We start from the raw sequence: 16,398 nt of genomic DNA on the forward strand, positions 1-16,398 counted from the left end.
TTAAATTGTTATTTTTGTTATTAAATATCATCATAGCATGTTATTGGGACACGAGAATCGACAAAGTAGCCTACTGACTCCATTTAAAAATGTTATTGCATATTATTATGATCGATTGTGACTATAACAGTTATGACAGTTACTTTTTGAATAACCTGGTAAGAAACGATAATCAATAGGTTAAAAATGTATATGATGTATCATGATTGTTTATTTTATAGTAAATATTCACATCATTAAATTTCCTACGTAATGTTACTTTTTCGGCCTACTATCGGATAGACGTGTGTAGAAGTCAGACCACTCATCCGGAGATAGCATTAACATTAATCGTGTCCGCTAAAATTAACTATGACAGATAACAATCTAGGTCCTGGACGGAGTGTGACCTAGCACATTAAGATGAAATCGGATTTTCTCCAGTCATTATTAAAAACAAGCTAACAAAGAAAGATTGACCCTGATGGGATGCTGGCTCTATGTGGGGACGTTTTGCACCAAAATAATATTATTTTCGACACAATCACCACATATATAGACATGCACAAAAGTTAGGAAACTTCAAAGCTTCATACCGTTTAGGACAGTCCTGTTTGTGAACACTACCAACATTTCTTATTCATTTGTACTACTTTAGTTCATTTTACACTAATTCAAATTATATCTGTATCATTTAGAACAGGCCTTTTTAATATACATTTATAAATGTTTTAATACTACTTGTTTTTATTTCTGATTATTTGTGCATCTTTTTTCTATGTAAAGTACTGATTACCCATATGAAATCTACTAAATAAACGTATGTTTTGTGTTGGTACCGCCAAAGTTATATTTAAAAGTTTAGAGTAATGAGTTTTTTAAGGATTTTAAACACACACACACACACACACACACACACACACACACACACACACACACACACACACACACACACACACACACACACACACACACACACACACACACACACACACACACACTTGGTGACAGGATGTCTACATGGGTGTTATGGCATCTCTACCATCTGGTAAAACACACACACACACACACACACACACACACACACACACACACACACACACACACACACACACACACACACACACACACACACAAACACACACATACACACACACACACACACACACACAGACAAAAGATAAGAGGTTGATGATAGATTTGTTTTAACACTTTTAACACTGCGTTACAATGTGCCCCTATTAGAAATATGCTATTATATTCTATACTTTTATTAATTTTATTGAGAAAACGTGAGAAAAGATGAATAAAGACTGAGAGTCAATGTTCAGAAATTACTAATTATTTATTTGTTTTGAACTATGTTGTATAGCTGTGTTTTCATGTGTTTGTAGTCATAAACTCAAAAATGAGTTTATATTTAATTATTAAAAATTGTAATTATTTTATATGAGAATGTTTTTAATTGTATTTTATTTAGAAAATATTTTAGTTTGTTTTGTATATTTTTTATTAGATCAGATAACATTTTAAGCTGTCATATGTTATGTTACAATGTGCCCCACACATGTTACAATGTACCCCACCTATGGGGCATGTTGTCACATTTCACTTCCATTCTTTCGGGGTATATCAAGAAAAAAAAAAGTATATACTGTATTAATAAAACAAAACCACATAATTGTACTAGACATGTGGGAAATTAATGTGGGGGAAAAATAAATACTCTGAACCATAAGTAGATTTACACAAACTGAGAAAGTCAAAAAGCGTTACTTTGTGTCCCCGCTCTCCCTACTTTTATAAATGTTTTAATACTACTTGTTTTTATTTCTGATTATTTGTGCACCTTTTTCTATGTAAGTACTGATTACCCATATGAAATCTACTAAATAAACTTATGTTATGTGTTGGTATCGCCAAAGTTATATTAAAAAAGTTTAGAGCAATGAGTTTTCACACACACACACACACACACACACACACACACACACACACACACACACACACACACACACACACACACTTGGCGACAGGATGTCTACAAGGGTGTTATGCCCCCCCTGTGATAGCATCCACATATTTAATTTTTTCTCTTTTGACAGATTTGTGTGACTTAGTTTTACAGGTCTTATTTGAAGAGATGACATTACCTAAAAAGAAAACGAAGTGCTTTAGATCAATTAGTTTCAGTGAACAAAAAATATTAACGAGGAAAATCAGGTTAAACACACACACACACACACACACACACACACACACACACACACACACACACACACACACACACACACCCAATGGTGTTATAAACACACGATAGCATATTTTATTTTTTCTCTTTTGTCGGATCTGTGTGAATTAGTTTTATTACAGGACTTACGCTTTGAAGAGTGGGGGTCAGATACGACATATGTTTTTCTAGTCATACAAAATCATGCATCAGAATTCCAAACACCTGTGGAGTTCAAGGCATCCTTTGAAAATGTGGCGGGTAAAAGGTATTTTTAAATCGCTTGTACAGTCTTTAAAATGCGCCAGTCTAAAGCATTTACGCAACTCCACCCGAACGAGAGACAAACCACTGAAGCAAAATCCGTATAGCCTACGATATGTCTGGAATCCAACATGAAGAAGAAGTTTCATCGGATCAGTATTTTGATGAAAGTTTATCACAAATTTTAAACGATTTTTGTGAGTATTTTCAACAAAGGTTTATTAAATTTTTTATGGTATGGATTTTGTCAGTAATATATATTTTATTCGCTGATTAGATGACCGTTCCTTCCCAAATGGTGTTTTACCTAGTGATTTTTTTCAAGGTGAGTGTTTTATTTCTAGTTATATCATTTTTCTTAACTTTTAAAAAAGAAAAACTTACACTCTTTACGATAATTCATCAGATATCTCAACACCTGCTCACAGCACCGTCAGTGCTACTGAGGCATCTACACAACCATTGGTTGATGCTCCAGCTGCTCCAGAGTACGATGACGTCACGCCATGCTCGACCCCAGAACATCATGCCTGTGAACAATCAGGCCATTCGCCGGAGGCTGAATGCATTGCGGATAGGTTATATGATGGTGATCAGGAACCAACGCCCAGCTACAGGACGACAGCTTCTACCGAGTGCACAAATTTCCGTGCATCTGGAAGAGGCGTGAAACGTTTGCGTGACGTCTATGGAGAATATGATGCGATTAATGATACCCCTTTACACTATCCTGACGAGGGTACGTTATATTTAGGCTATTTATTTTTGTCTTGTCTTATAATATTTTTATTCTTTGAATTTTTTAAATAATAAATGTTATTTTCCAGAACAAAACATTCCTGTAGGCCTAATGCGCACATCATCCACATCTGATTACCACGGGGTGACCGGAAGTGCTTACAAAAGACGAAATGTGGATTCACACACAAGTGATTACTTGTGTTCCAGTCCTTGTGTAAACTCTTCGGAAGATAACGGTAAGACAGTATACATTTTTATCGTATTTTATCTGTTAAACAACAAATCATATAATAATTATTTTAGTTTGATCCTAGAACAAAATTACGTCGAAAGAGAATTGGAAATATTCCTGGACTCGCAATCAGCTGTGCTGTGCCAAGTCAAGGATTCTGTGTCGGAATCGTCAGACACCGATGAGGTTAATTCTGTACTGAACGGTGGACCGCTATTCAGCGAACGGGATCTTTACAGTCTGAGTTATGATACATTACGTAGTATCAATAGAAATTTTGGGGGGATTTTAGGTAACGTAACACAGCCGTTAACCTTCCAGCAGGTGGAGGAAATTACAACCGAATCCCAAAGAGATGTTGTAACGATTCTTCATAGAATCTTAGATCAACAAAATCAGCAGATAAACGAGCTAAGGATCAATGCTGATTTTTTCAGGATCTGCCATGAACAAGTATTGAACGAAAATAGGCAATTACGCAACGAGCTATTAATCGTACATCAGGAAGTTGAACAGCTGAGAATCGATCAACAAATGTTGACATTTGCATTGTCATTAATTTCTGAAAGACTAAACGTCGTTCAAGAATATTGAGAGAATTACATGATCCTTTTATGAGAAGGTAAATTTTTGTTTTTTTTTGTTTTAACTAATCTGATTTCTGTTACTTCCATATGATTTTGTACATGTTACGTATATGTGTAACTGTATTTCTACTACATTTGTTGTGTGTAGACATTAGTTGGTAATATTACTTGTGATGATGATGTACACACATTTTTAAATATAACAAATCCTGACATGTATTCTAAAAGACCGTACTCTTTTAATGGAAAAGTATTATTTAAATGTTATTTACAGTCGTCACCATATGTTCAGTTATATTCAGTTCTAGGATTTTGTTGTCATTTCTGTTATGTGTTCCTAATTGCCTCCACTTATCTGTCAGCATGGAAACATACACAATCATTACAGCTATGTGTTTAAGGTACTCCATATGTTCTGTTTATTGATCAGTATATCGTGCATGTTAATTGTGTATGTTACTTCCCGTTCACCCTTCTGTAGGATTATTGTTAATAAACTCTGTGTTGAAATATATTTGTCTACCTTGCAGTTTGTCAGTAACCACATGTGTTATAACAAAAAGAAAAGTTGGTTCTTTTAAGAATTGGTAGTAACGGTTTATTTTAAGGTGACATATATAGTAATAACTGTAAATTACGTTACAAGTAACTACTATAACCATAAGTCAAATCCTAAATGTAACTATATAGCAATTACAATTAATATTAAACAATACAAAATGATATTGCTTAAGTTCTGTACATTCAGAATACAAAATGTGAAACACGCTCATCATTTGCAAGCTTTGTGTATTTATCATAAACTATGCTTTTCAGCCCTCTTTTCTAGTGATTTGGTCTTTTGAATCTCACACAAATGTTTTGGACACATGTGATTCCCGTATAAAGATGATGTTTTAAAGTTAGTCCATAGCTTTACAAGACCGTGATGCATCGCTACGGTGTGACAAATATGTTGATGTGTAAAAAATACACCCCAAAGATTTAAGCACAACTATTTACACACACGCTAAGTAGGAGAATAACTAATATACTGTAGATTGTGAACATTCCATTATCTGTTTATCTAGGGTCTGAGACTATCCTTAGCTCATATGTTTCTTTAATTTGTGCAGGATGTTGAAGTGTTAGTTAAAAGGGTATTAGTTAATAACAAACAAACATTAAAACAACATGGAACCATGATATTAATATATAAAATATGGTATAGTTACATGTTGAAGCATAGCCTACTCACAGTTTGAAAAAGACTTCCATAATATTTTCTTTTAGTAAAGTGTATCACCGAGCACAAAGTTCTGCGTTTGTGGGTATGATCTCACAAAGATCACATCAATATTACTTTTCTCGAACACAACATGTATGTAATATGTCTTGTTATCTAGGCTTAACACATCAAACAATATTAGGCTAGAAAGATCTAATACTGAATTAATAACTAAATTAAATAAAACGCACAAAATTTTAAACATTGTTTAGATTAATTGTTTTTTACCGACGTAGACTTGGGTTCACAGACCGGATTTCACATTCATGTCATGCATTCCGTGCGCATGGATACTTTGCGAGACAGTGAAAGATATATATTTTAGCTAAAAACTAAACAAAAGTTTATAGCGAATTGTAATGTTAAAAAGTTTTGTTTAGAAACTATTCGTTTTATGTATTTTTTAACTGTTGTTGTTTGATATGTTAAATGCTCACGTTTGAAACATTGTTAAAAAACATAATTTACCATTTCTTTTTCTGGTATCTTTAAAAGTCATTCGTGAAAGACATTCTAGCCTATAACTTGTTTTAAATGATTTATCGTTGCCTTTTTTGTTTTTAACGGGTTTTAAAATCTGTATGTGTAGGAAAACATTCTAACTTGTTTTACATTTTTCTGATAGGCCTAACGTTTTTAAATACTAGCCTATACACTTTTGTATTTTAATGGTCTGTATCATTTTATTAATGTTAAAGTTATTTTATTATTAAAGTTGTATGTGAAAGTGTTACATGTGTGTGTGTGGAAAATGTCGCCTACCGCTTACGTTTCACAGTTTTAAAGTTAAAAGCACATAGTTTTGAACAGAATCATTATTTTTTACTCCAGAAACGCATTCTCAAACAATGATCGGATTTCTCCACTGGATTAGTTGGATTATCTTATCGAAGAGTGAATAAACCAGTAAGTTAGTGAATATAACCTAACTAAAACATGAATTAACTTTAACTTAACTAATAATGTAAACTATTAATTTTAACTAAAATCTAGCTATTAATTCTAACTTTTTCAGATAACGTTGTAAAACGTACGGATACTAAACCATTGCATTTTAACTTTATACATACATTGTTTTTAAAAAGTTTTTAAATGATTGTGGAAAACAAAACTCTTCTTTAATTAAAAACAACTTACTGATCTGCTACACAATACATAGTTGGCTTGGGAGGGGGTCTTGATGTGGGAGGGGTCTTGGTGTGGGATGTGTCTAGGGGTGGGAGGTGTCTAGGTGTGGGAGGTGTCTAGGGGCGGAGTTTACGTCTGGTCAGTGTCCAGACCCCTCAGGTCTCATTCTAACTTTGGGATGTAAGAGTGTGGTCGCTTTTCGCTGAACTCCTCACAAGGACTTTGTAACTTTTGAAATTAAAATCTCTAAACCTTGGATCTGGATATACCTCTGGTCTTGGATATATCCTTGTTGTTGGATAAATCTTTCGAACTTTGGATATACCTTTTGGATATACAGTACATTTGGATATACATATGATGTGGAATATACCTTTGGATATACCTTTTGGCTCTCTTTCAACAAACGGTATGTAAAAACGTAAGGCTTTTTAACAATGTTTTTAAACTAGTTTGTGTTTTATGTAACAGTTTTACAAATACTGTGCGGATGGATACATTTACTTTTCTGTAAATTATTGATTTTTTAACATCTTAAAATAACACTAACTCATTTTTAATAACTCTTTTAGAGAAAAATGCAATTTTAACTTATTTCATTAATGTTTTAAAAGTGATGGACACTTCATATGTAATGAAATTACATCTGTCTTCTTTAATAAATAAAAAACACTGATCTCATCTCTGTCTTTATTGTACATTTCTTAAAAAGTTTTAATATACATTGTTTTTGAACATACACCGTTTAGAACTTCTGTGCGTTGGGAAATTTTCAAGATTTTAAAATTAAATATAATTTCCCCTGTCATAATGTTATTTGTTAAACAATATGATGTTTAAACATTATTGTAACCGGATATACCTTTGGAGATAATACGAATTTTGGTTCTCTTTCAACAAAACGGACTTGTAAAAACGTAAGTCGGTTTTTAATTGTACTTATGTGTTTAATGTCTTAATACTATTACATTTTGATAGCTTTAAGATAATGCGATTTAAACTTTTTCATTAATGTTTTAACATTTTACAAATGTATGAATGTTAAAGATGTGTATTTTAACTTTATACAACGTTTTATACACCTTTAAACACTATGTAATTGTGAAAGTACAACTTTTCTTCAAATGTATCAGAAAATAGAACTATTTGCTCGATATAATTTTAATACATGTTGTTTTAACGTTTTAATGTGGATTGCGGGAAAATTCCCACGGTCACATGACCTGTCCAGAAGCGGGGTGGGTGGGGATGTTTGTAGGGAAGGGTACCGTGGGAAAATTCCCACGGTCACGTGACCTGTCCGGAGGTGGGAGGGAGGGGTTAGAAAGGGCTGGGGCAAGCGTGGGAACCTTTTTATAGGGGGGCAATAAATCACTCAAAGTGACAGAAGCCGCCCTATATTCTCTCTGCTTTTGTTTAGCAATTTCTGCTCATATGTTATATATATATACACTACCAGTCAAAAGTTTTAGATCGGCACGATTTTTTGTTTTTAAAAGAAGTCTCTTCTGCTCACCAAAGCTGCATTTATTTGATAAAAAATAATTAAAAAAAAAGTATTATTGTGAAATATTATGACAATTTAAAATTACTGTTTTCTATTTTAATATATTTTAAACTGTAATTTCTTCCTGTGATCAAAGCTGAGTTTTCAGCATCATTACTCCAGTCTTCAGTATCACATGATCCTTCAGAAATCATTCTAATATGATGATTTGATGCTCATGATGAATAAAACTTGATGAATAAAAGTATTGATTTATTTTATTTATTTCCCCCCAAAATAAAATAAAAATTCTTACTGACCCCAAACTTTTGAACGGTAGTGTTTAATGTTACAAAAGCTTTCCATTTCAGATAAATGCTGTTCTTTTGAACTTTCTATTCATCCTAGCATCATGAAATAAAAATTTAAAAAACTGTTTTCAACACTGATAATAATCATAACTGTTTCTTGATCATCAGATCATCATATTAGAGTGATTTCTGAAGGATCATGTGACACTGAAGACTGGAGTAATGATGCTGAAAACTCAGCTTTGATCACAGGAATAAATTACAGTTTAAATATTACACTTGAAATAATTACACTTGAAATATTGTTGAAATTGTAATTATTGTTGTTATTGTAACCTTTTTAATAAAATAGCAAAAGATATTTACAAGATAGATGTAAGCAAAATCTTAAATGGTCAATATAAGTCTTCTTCTAAATATATCTTTTGTCCTTGCATTGTGGCTCAGTCAGTGTCACACCTGAGTGAATGGCTAATTATGCAGAGTGGGTGGGACATTGTATTCTCAGGTGTAAACCACTCCTCGTTCACTCCCCCTCGCATATTGGCTTTCCAAGCAAAACCTGTCTTGCACAATTTAAATCAATGTATTGTTTTATGTGAACGATAAAGCAAGACTATTTTCACATAATTTTGAAGCCAGAACTCAAAGCGACAACATCCATTAGTCAAAAGTCTTGTGGACACATATTTAGTATGAGTTTTGTGGTCTTATTTCAGCAACTTTCATTTAAATTTTTTTCAATAACCACGCATAAACATTATTCTCTTAAAAATACAAACATCTACATACACAATGCTTACATATTATGGTAGCCCTGTTTGTGCTATATAGAGTGAATTTACACCTTTGCCATTAACATGTTTATAAATAACTGAAAAAAGCACAAATGTCAGGGCATGTCAAAACATCCCAAGGGCCCCAAAAACACCCCAGACCCCAGAGGGTTAATGAGGCAGCAACACATTATAGATAGGACAGAACAAGAAAGGCTATTAATAATATAATCTTTCATTGCCCAAAAGTATTATAATATGAAAGGCTCCAATACAGAGCGGCACAAAACACTTATGCGTATCCCATGGGCAGAATGATGCGCTTGAAGCAACATGGAGTCACAGCGCTTCGCATTGAAAACCTCAAAGCAAAAAGGGAAGAGATTTGATGCGTATTTCCAGTATATGAATGCAATAGTTTATTGAGCCTTTTCTTTGGAACAGTTTAAAAATGTCAGTTACTCTGCATGTGAAGAACAAGTATAGCGCTCTCTACTCCAGTGTGGTGATCTAAAAGACACCCGGGAGAAAGTTACATGAACAGCAAAAAAACTCCAGAAAGATAGTCATTTTATGCGAAACCATAGACCTTTCTCTACAGATCAAGTATAACAATAGTAACATTGAATCATCTTGGAGAGAGTTTCATCATGTTGACTGCCGTAACCGAACGCGTCGAGCTGTTTGAGTGCTGAATGGAGAATGACTGACAGCCACAGCGGAGGGAAGCACTTACTTGAATTTAACAACTTCAATATTCATATATATACACACGTCATATTAAACTATGTAGTGGCTTTAGAACACTTATAATATAGTGCATGAAAAGTTGACGGTTCTTTATAATGTTTTAGTAGCTTTTGTGAGGCTTAACAATAACACAGAATAGTTTATGTACAATATCAGATTTGGATGCCGATACTGAGTATTGGATCGGCGCATCTCTATTCGAAACTGCTAATTATTTAATTGTATTTCACAATAAACCAGAACACTGTGGCTTTGTAAAATAAACAAACAGGATGTGTTTTCTGTCGTCTCGGTTTCCTTTCTGTCAACTTGTTTGTGGAGCGCTTCACAAAAATAAACCAAACTCAGCAGAATACTGTCTCACAGTTTTTCTTTTGTTAATCTGCTTATTATTTAAGTGAAATATATTTTGCATATCAATTCCTTTATATAGGCCTATAGACTATGACTTTATGAAAACAAAATATTATATTTATTTTATTTTAAATGTAACTCCATTTTCCTTAAATCATTCTGGCGACCCAGGGTTTGAAAACCTGTGCTCTAGGGAACTGAGTTTGGCTCCCCTAGTATATGTGAACCTCAGGGAATATATTAAAATAATGTAAAAACTTCATGTCATGACCCCTGTAAAGATGTAAGATGCATTATTAAAAGGATTCTTTAGCTATTAATGATTAAACACTCACAGAGCTTTTCTGCAGTTGACCACAGCTGGTACCAGTCTTCTTCTACCCTCAGCTGATGTGTTGTATTTCTTGAGGTTCAGCTCATCCAGCACCTCCTCTGAGATCTGAAGCATGTAGGAGATTGTTGAGCAGTGAGCAGGAGAGAGTTTCTCCTCTGAGTGTTTGTCTGATTTCACAAACTCCTGAATCTCTCTGGACAGAGTCTGATCTTTCACTTCCAGCAGACAGAGGAACAGATTGATGGATTGATCAGCTGAGAGATCATCATCATCTTCTTTGATCTTGTCTTTAATGTACTGTGTGGTTTCTCTGATGCTCTCTGAGCTGTTCTCTGTGTGTGTCAGTAGATCCTGTAAGAGTCTCTGATTGGACTCCAGTGAGACGCCCAGCAGGAACCGCAGGAACAGATCCAGCCGTCCATTCTCACTCCTGAGGGCTTTATCTACTGATGATGTTAGTAGATCATACAGAGAGACTTCATCAGACCTGAATTCATCCAGAAGCTGCAGTGGTTCCTTGTTCTTCATTAAATAGCAGTAAAACACATAGAAAGCAGCAAGAAACTCCTGAACGCTCAGATGAATGAAGCTGTAGACTTTCCTCTGATGAATCACAGATTCCTCCTTAAAGATCTCAGTGCAAATCCCAGAATGCACTGAGGCGTCAGTGACGTCTATGCCGCTCTCAGTCAGGTCCTCCTCATAGAACATCACATTGCCCTTCATCAGCTGATGGAAAGCCACTCCAGCAAGTTTCACAATCACTTCTGTGTTGGACTGCAGGAGTTTCTCTGGATCTCTCTCTTCATACTTCTGATTCCTCATGTTGATCTGAATCAGCAGGAAGTGGATGTACATTTCAGTCAGAGTTTGAGGGATTTCTGCACTCGGATCTTCTTCCAGGAGCTTCTGAAGCACAGTGGAGGAGATCCAGCAGAAGACGGGTATGTGGCACATGATGTGGAGGCTTCTTGCTCTTCTGATGTGTGAGATGATTCTGCTGGCTTGATGCTCGTCACTGATTCTCTTCCTGAAATATTCCTCCTTCTGAGGCTCATTGAATCCCTGAATCTCTGTCAGACGGTGGATGTATTTGGAGGGGATCTGATTGGCTGCTGCTGGTCTGGAGGTGATCCAGATGAGAGCCGAGGGAAGCAGATCTCCTTTCATGAGCTTTGACATCAACACACCCACTGATGAAGTCTCAGTCACATCAGAAACTTCCTGAGCGTCTGAAAACCTCAGTGTGATTCTGCTTTCATCCAGACCATCAAAGATGAACACAACTTTACACTCCTCATAAATCTTTGAGTCCAGATCTAGAAGTTCAGGATGAAAGTCCAGCAGAAGTCTGTGAAGACTGTACTGATGATCTCGGATCAAGTTCAGCTCTCGAAATGGAAGCACAAACATGAAATCTACATCCTGATTGTCTTTTCCCTCGGCCCAGTCCAGAATGAACTTCTGCACAGAGACGGTTTTCCCGATTCCAGCGATGCCTTTAGTAAGAACAGTCTTGATCTGCTCTTTCTCCTCGCGTCCTGGTTCAGGAGAGGCTTTAAAGATGTCATTGCAGTAGATTGGAGTGTCTTGTGAGTGTTGTGTTCTGGCTGTTTTCTCCATCTGTAAAACCTCATGTTCTTCATTCACTCCTTCTCTCTCTCCCTCTATGATGTAGAGCTGTGTGTAGATCCTGTTCAGGAGGGTTTCATTCTCTTGGAGTTTCAGTCCCTCAAATAATCTCTCATACTTGTTCTTCATGCTGGTTTTGTGTCTGTGTTTGACTCTCTGTAGTTCATCATTCATTGGTTGAGGAGAATCCTGGTCTCCAGTCCGATCATCTCTATAAACACTGCTAACACAACAAAAGTGCACAGATTTAAGAACATGAAAAATGACATGACGAATGAGAAATAACAGATCCTGAGAAAACACAAAGAAATAATTCTTCCTGTCTGCTGTTTCATTTATTTTAAGCAGGGCTGCAATAACTAATTGATCAAATGGATAATAATAGATAATGAAAATAATTGATGATGAATTTGATTATGGATTAGTTGCATCTGCACACTGTGCACAGAAACCATCAGCCAGTCACGTCGTTTTACATCAGTGAATAACTCATTACTATGGATAAAACACATATGGAAATTAGCGGAGGACAGAGAGATCTTCTGCAGGAACAGGTGCAGGACTCTAGTTGTCTGAAACATGAGAATGCTTTGTTTTTAAGCTCTTCAAACAAAAGCATAAGTGTTTACCGCAGCTAGCACTGTTGTGCTTTGACAGATGAGTGTGCTGTTTATTACCTTAGAGACGTGTTTTTCTCAGCGCATAACTTACATTTTACAGCTACATCTTTATCTTTAAATGGTAGAAAGGATTTCCTACATTAGCACATTTCCATTTGGCATAAACCGACATGAATGAGTGCAGATCCGTAAATTGACAAATGCATTTTGATTAAACTATAGTCTGAATAAAATATACATTTTGATAAAATATTTCATATTATAAATTAAGTGTAGTTTTAAAGTTCTACATGTAACACAAGTAATCATTTTTATGAAAGCAGGGATACTGTTGGAATAGCCTATTAATGCAATATAATTACTGTGTTCAGAGTGAATGTGTGTTTCTCATAGCCTACCTCATGCTTTTGTTTTTGTTTATTATCATTTTTAATTCAGTCATTTCAACTTCTGCTTTTAGTGGTAAGCAATCAGTTGTTTTTTGTTTTGGATTGTAATGTTTGTATTTTAACCTTTTTTTGCACAAATAAAGTACAGCACAGCCTAGAGATATTCATTCACTATATTTGTTTTCATAGTCTTTATATTACACAATGTTGGGTGGACAACATTGAGCAGGATGTGGAACAACATCTTTTAAATTATGGATTTAAATTAAATTTGACAAAAAATAATACATGTTTAAGATTTCATATTCATTCTATATTTGGGATTGTTCATCTGATTCATTGAAGAAAAATAATTATCATTATCAAAATAATCATTAGTTGCAGCCCTACTGCAAATCTCATCTCTCTGTGTGAATTCAGTGTGTTTGTGACTCCCATAAAACAGTTAATTCACCACTACAGGTTTACACTCACCTGGGGTCAGAGGTCACTGGTTCATCACTGAGGTCAAAGGTCACTGGTTCATCACTGGGGTCAGAGGTCACTGCTTTATCACTGGGGTCAGAGGTCAATGCTTTATCACTGAGGTCAGAGGTCAATGCTTCATCACTGGGGTCAGAGGTCACTGCTTTATCACTGAGGTCAGAGGTCAATGCTTCATCACTGGGGTCAGAGGTCACTGCTTTATCACTGAGGTCAGAGGTCACTGGTTCATCACTGAGGTCAGGAGGAGGAGTCATTGATCTGCCTCTCTTCACAGACACACAGCTGGGATCTGGAGATGAAGAACTCTTCCTTTTCTCTCTGTTCTCCATAATGAGAAACTGACTTCAGAAACTGCACATGGAAAAACAGAACAAATCATACAGAACATTTAGATTATTCCAGTACAGTAAAATCAAATCTCAACACTACACACACAATGACATTCTAGAGATTTCTGTGCGTTCAGACTGTGTAGTTGCAGCAGATTGTGGAGAATCCTTGTAAAGTGACGTCACTGACAGCAGTTTATATCACACTAACTGATCTTCACACTGATGAATAACTCTCTAAATGCCTCAACATTATGGAACAGAGACTCAAGACAAAAGGATATGAGTGAGAAACTGGATTATTGAAACAAGTTGTGGTGAGTAGCTGGAGTACACACACTGGAACAGAGAGAGGTAAGTAGCTGGATGATGACTGGAACCAGGAAGACGAAGGATACTTTGGATACGCAGGACGGTAGACGATCACACTTAAACATCAGTCGTTGAAAGTTAAGATAGACAGGGAAGCGAGTCTTTACTCAAACGAGACCAGATAAAGTGACTGTGTAAGGTGAGTGCTTTTATGCTGAATGTGATGAGGAGATGATGTGCAGCTGACAGCGATCTCTGTGATTGGGAAGAGCATGCAGGTGAGGGCCAGGGAGGATGATGGGTAAAGTAGTGACAGACATGGATCCCTTTACACTTTTCTAATGATTAATAGTTGCTCTCCCTCCACAATAATGAGTTTCAATGTATTCAAGTGATGCAGTTTAACAATCAGATCCAAAAAAAACAACTATGAATCACATCAACCCAAATTTGACTGTCATCATGTTTCCAACACTCACAACTTGTGAAATGACTCAAAAAGGGCTATTAGGGTCCAATGAAATTGATCATAATTGTTTTAATTTGAATCACATTAAAGGTCGAACATTATCGGATATGCCTTTTATTGTTTATCTTGTTATATTATTTATATTTATCCTTTAAACAACACAAACCAGCTACTTTGATAGGCAATTTTATAGCCATCAAAAATACATCTGTTTGTCATAATCAATCTTCTAACTAAAGCTGATCGTCTGTGAATCGACGGCTGGCCTACAGAAGACCGGAAGTGTTTAGTATTTACTTTAACACTAGAACTACCAAAGCAGTCATTTTGACCGTTTTTACATTTTACAGTGTAATAACTTTGTTAAAATAAAATCAATGTGGCTATAGGACTCTGACTTTTCCTAAATATGTGTATATTTTATTCTGACACTGTTATTTTATTAAAATCACAAAACACAAAACCGTTCTGACTATTTCTACCTAGAATGGCCATGGCGGTCATTTTGACCGCACGCATTATAGATATCATAAGTCGCTACATTTCCCGCCATTGGTAATGAGTGAACACGTTGCATAGCAACGATCTGTCCTTTTTTGTCTAAGCTATTCCAACGCTATAAGTTATACATTTGAGCTAACAAAATGTCATCAAAAAGAACAGTGACAGCCACAGAGGTTTCAGCCATGCTTAGAAGGCTTGACGATGAGGAGTCTGATGGAGGAGCAGGTACGGATAGGGACAGCGATGTCTCTTGGTCCCTGGACAGTTCATCCAGCTCCGAGAGTGATTCAGATAATGAATTCATTCCCCGTCGAAAAAAGAGCTGGCTGGACATCTCCGATCATGGAACTGACCTTGTTCCATCGGATAATATTCTAGGTATGTTTCTCTTCTTCTCTAGCTATCTTTCATACTTTGCAAGGAAGACTAGCCAGGCTGTTATCAATAATGGTTGTAACGTAATTTCAAAGTAAAGTTATCCGTCTCTAACTATCTAAGGTAGGCTATACCGATCAGATCTGCTATCGAAAAAGGTTGTCATATTATTTTTCCCCTCACACACCCAACGCTGTTACCGATGCACCTTTCCTGATGACCGATCCATTCATTCACATTTTTACATCAGGCCCACACCTCCACTGGCACACACCTTTTCATTATTACTATTCTATTGCTATTAGTATTATACTATATTGTCAGGCTATAAATCATATGGGCTAATTAGTCCCAACAAGATTATGATTTCATGATCTAAAAAAGTAATTAGTCTGTTCTTTTTTTTTTTTGGCAATAGTGCAAAATCCTGATCCATCAGATGTGCCTGATGTCCCAAGACAACACAGTCCACCACGAGATGAGGAAGCTGGCCCAATAAACCCACTTTCAGCCGAGAGACGTGAAACGGCGAAAGACGGCACAGTGTGGACCTATATAGAGTTGGGTGAAGACAAAGGAAGACGACAATGCCAAAACGTAATAACAGAAGCGGCAGAACCCACAGTGCACGCCAAGCGCAATATTGAAGATGCCCTTACAGCCTTTTTGTGTTTGGTGGATGATGGCATGCTGAACCACATCAGGGACTGCACCGTGGCTGACGCACACCGAGTCAAGGAGGACAAAATATGGGACATGACAGTTGCAGAGCTAAAAGCCTTCATTGGTTTAATTTACATTCGTGGCGCGCAAGGTGGAAAAGGGATGGATTTGACGAGCTTT

The 16,398-nt window shown here is 36.0% G+C and overlaps 2 protein-coding genes and 1 long non-coding RNA gene across 17 annotated transcripts in view; 1 reads left to right on the plus strand and 2 right to left on the minus strand.

Moving 5' to 3' along the window:
* Nucleotides 1-16,398, minus strand: part of LOC309495366 (uncharacterized protein) — a 242,578-nt gene that overhangs the window by 121,976 nt on the left and 104,204 nt on the right. The window lies entirely within an intron of this gene.
* Nucleotides 1-16,398, plus strand: part of LOC309495508 — a 120,547-nt gene that overhangs the window by 66,230 nt on the left and 37,919 nt on the right. The window lies entirely within an intron of this gene.
* LOC309495408 (NLR family CARD domain-containing protein 3-like) lies at nt 10,390-13,895 on the minus strand (the record flags this gene model as incomplete). Its single annotated transcript, XM_082165167.1, has 2 exons — nt 10,390-12,294; nt 13,555-13,895. 2 exons carry the CDS (start codon nt 13,893-13,895, stop codon nt 10,437-10,439), a joined length of 2,199 nt encoding a protein of 732 aa, XP_082021293.1. The 3' UTR covers nt 10,390-10,436.

Source organism: Leuciscus leuciscus (genome assembly GCF_965113295.1).
Source record: "Leuciscus leuciscus genome assembly, chromosome: 3".
NCBI classification, from domain to species: domain Eukaryota; kingdom Metazoa; phylum Chordata; class Actinopteri; order Cypriniformes; family Leuciscidae; genus Leuciscus; species Leuciscus leuciscus.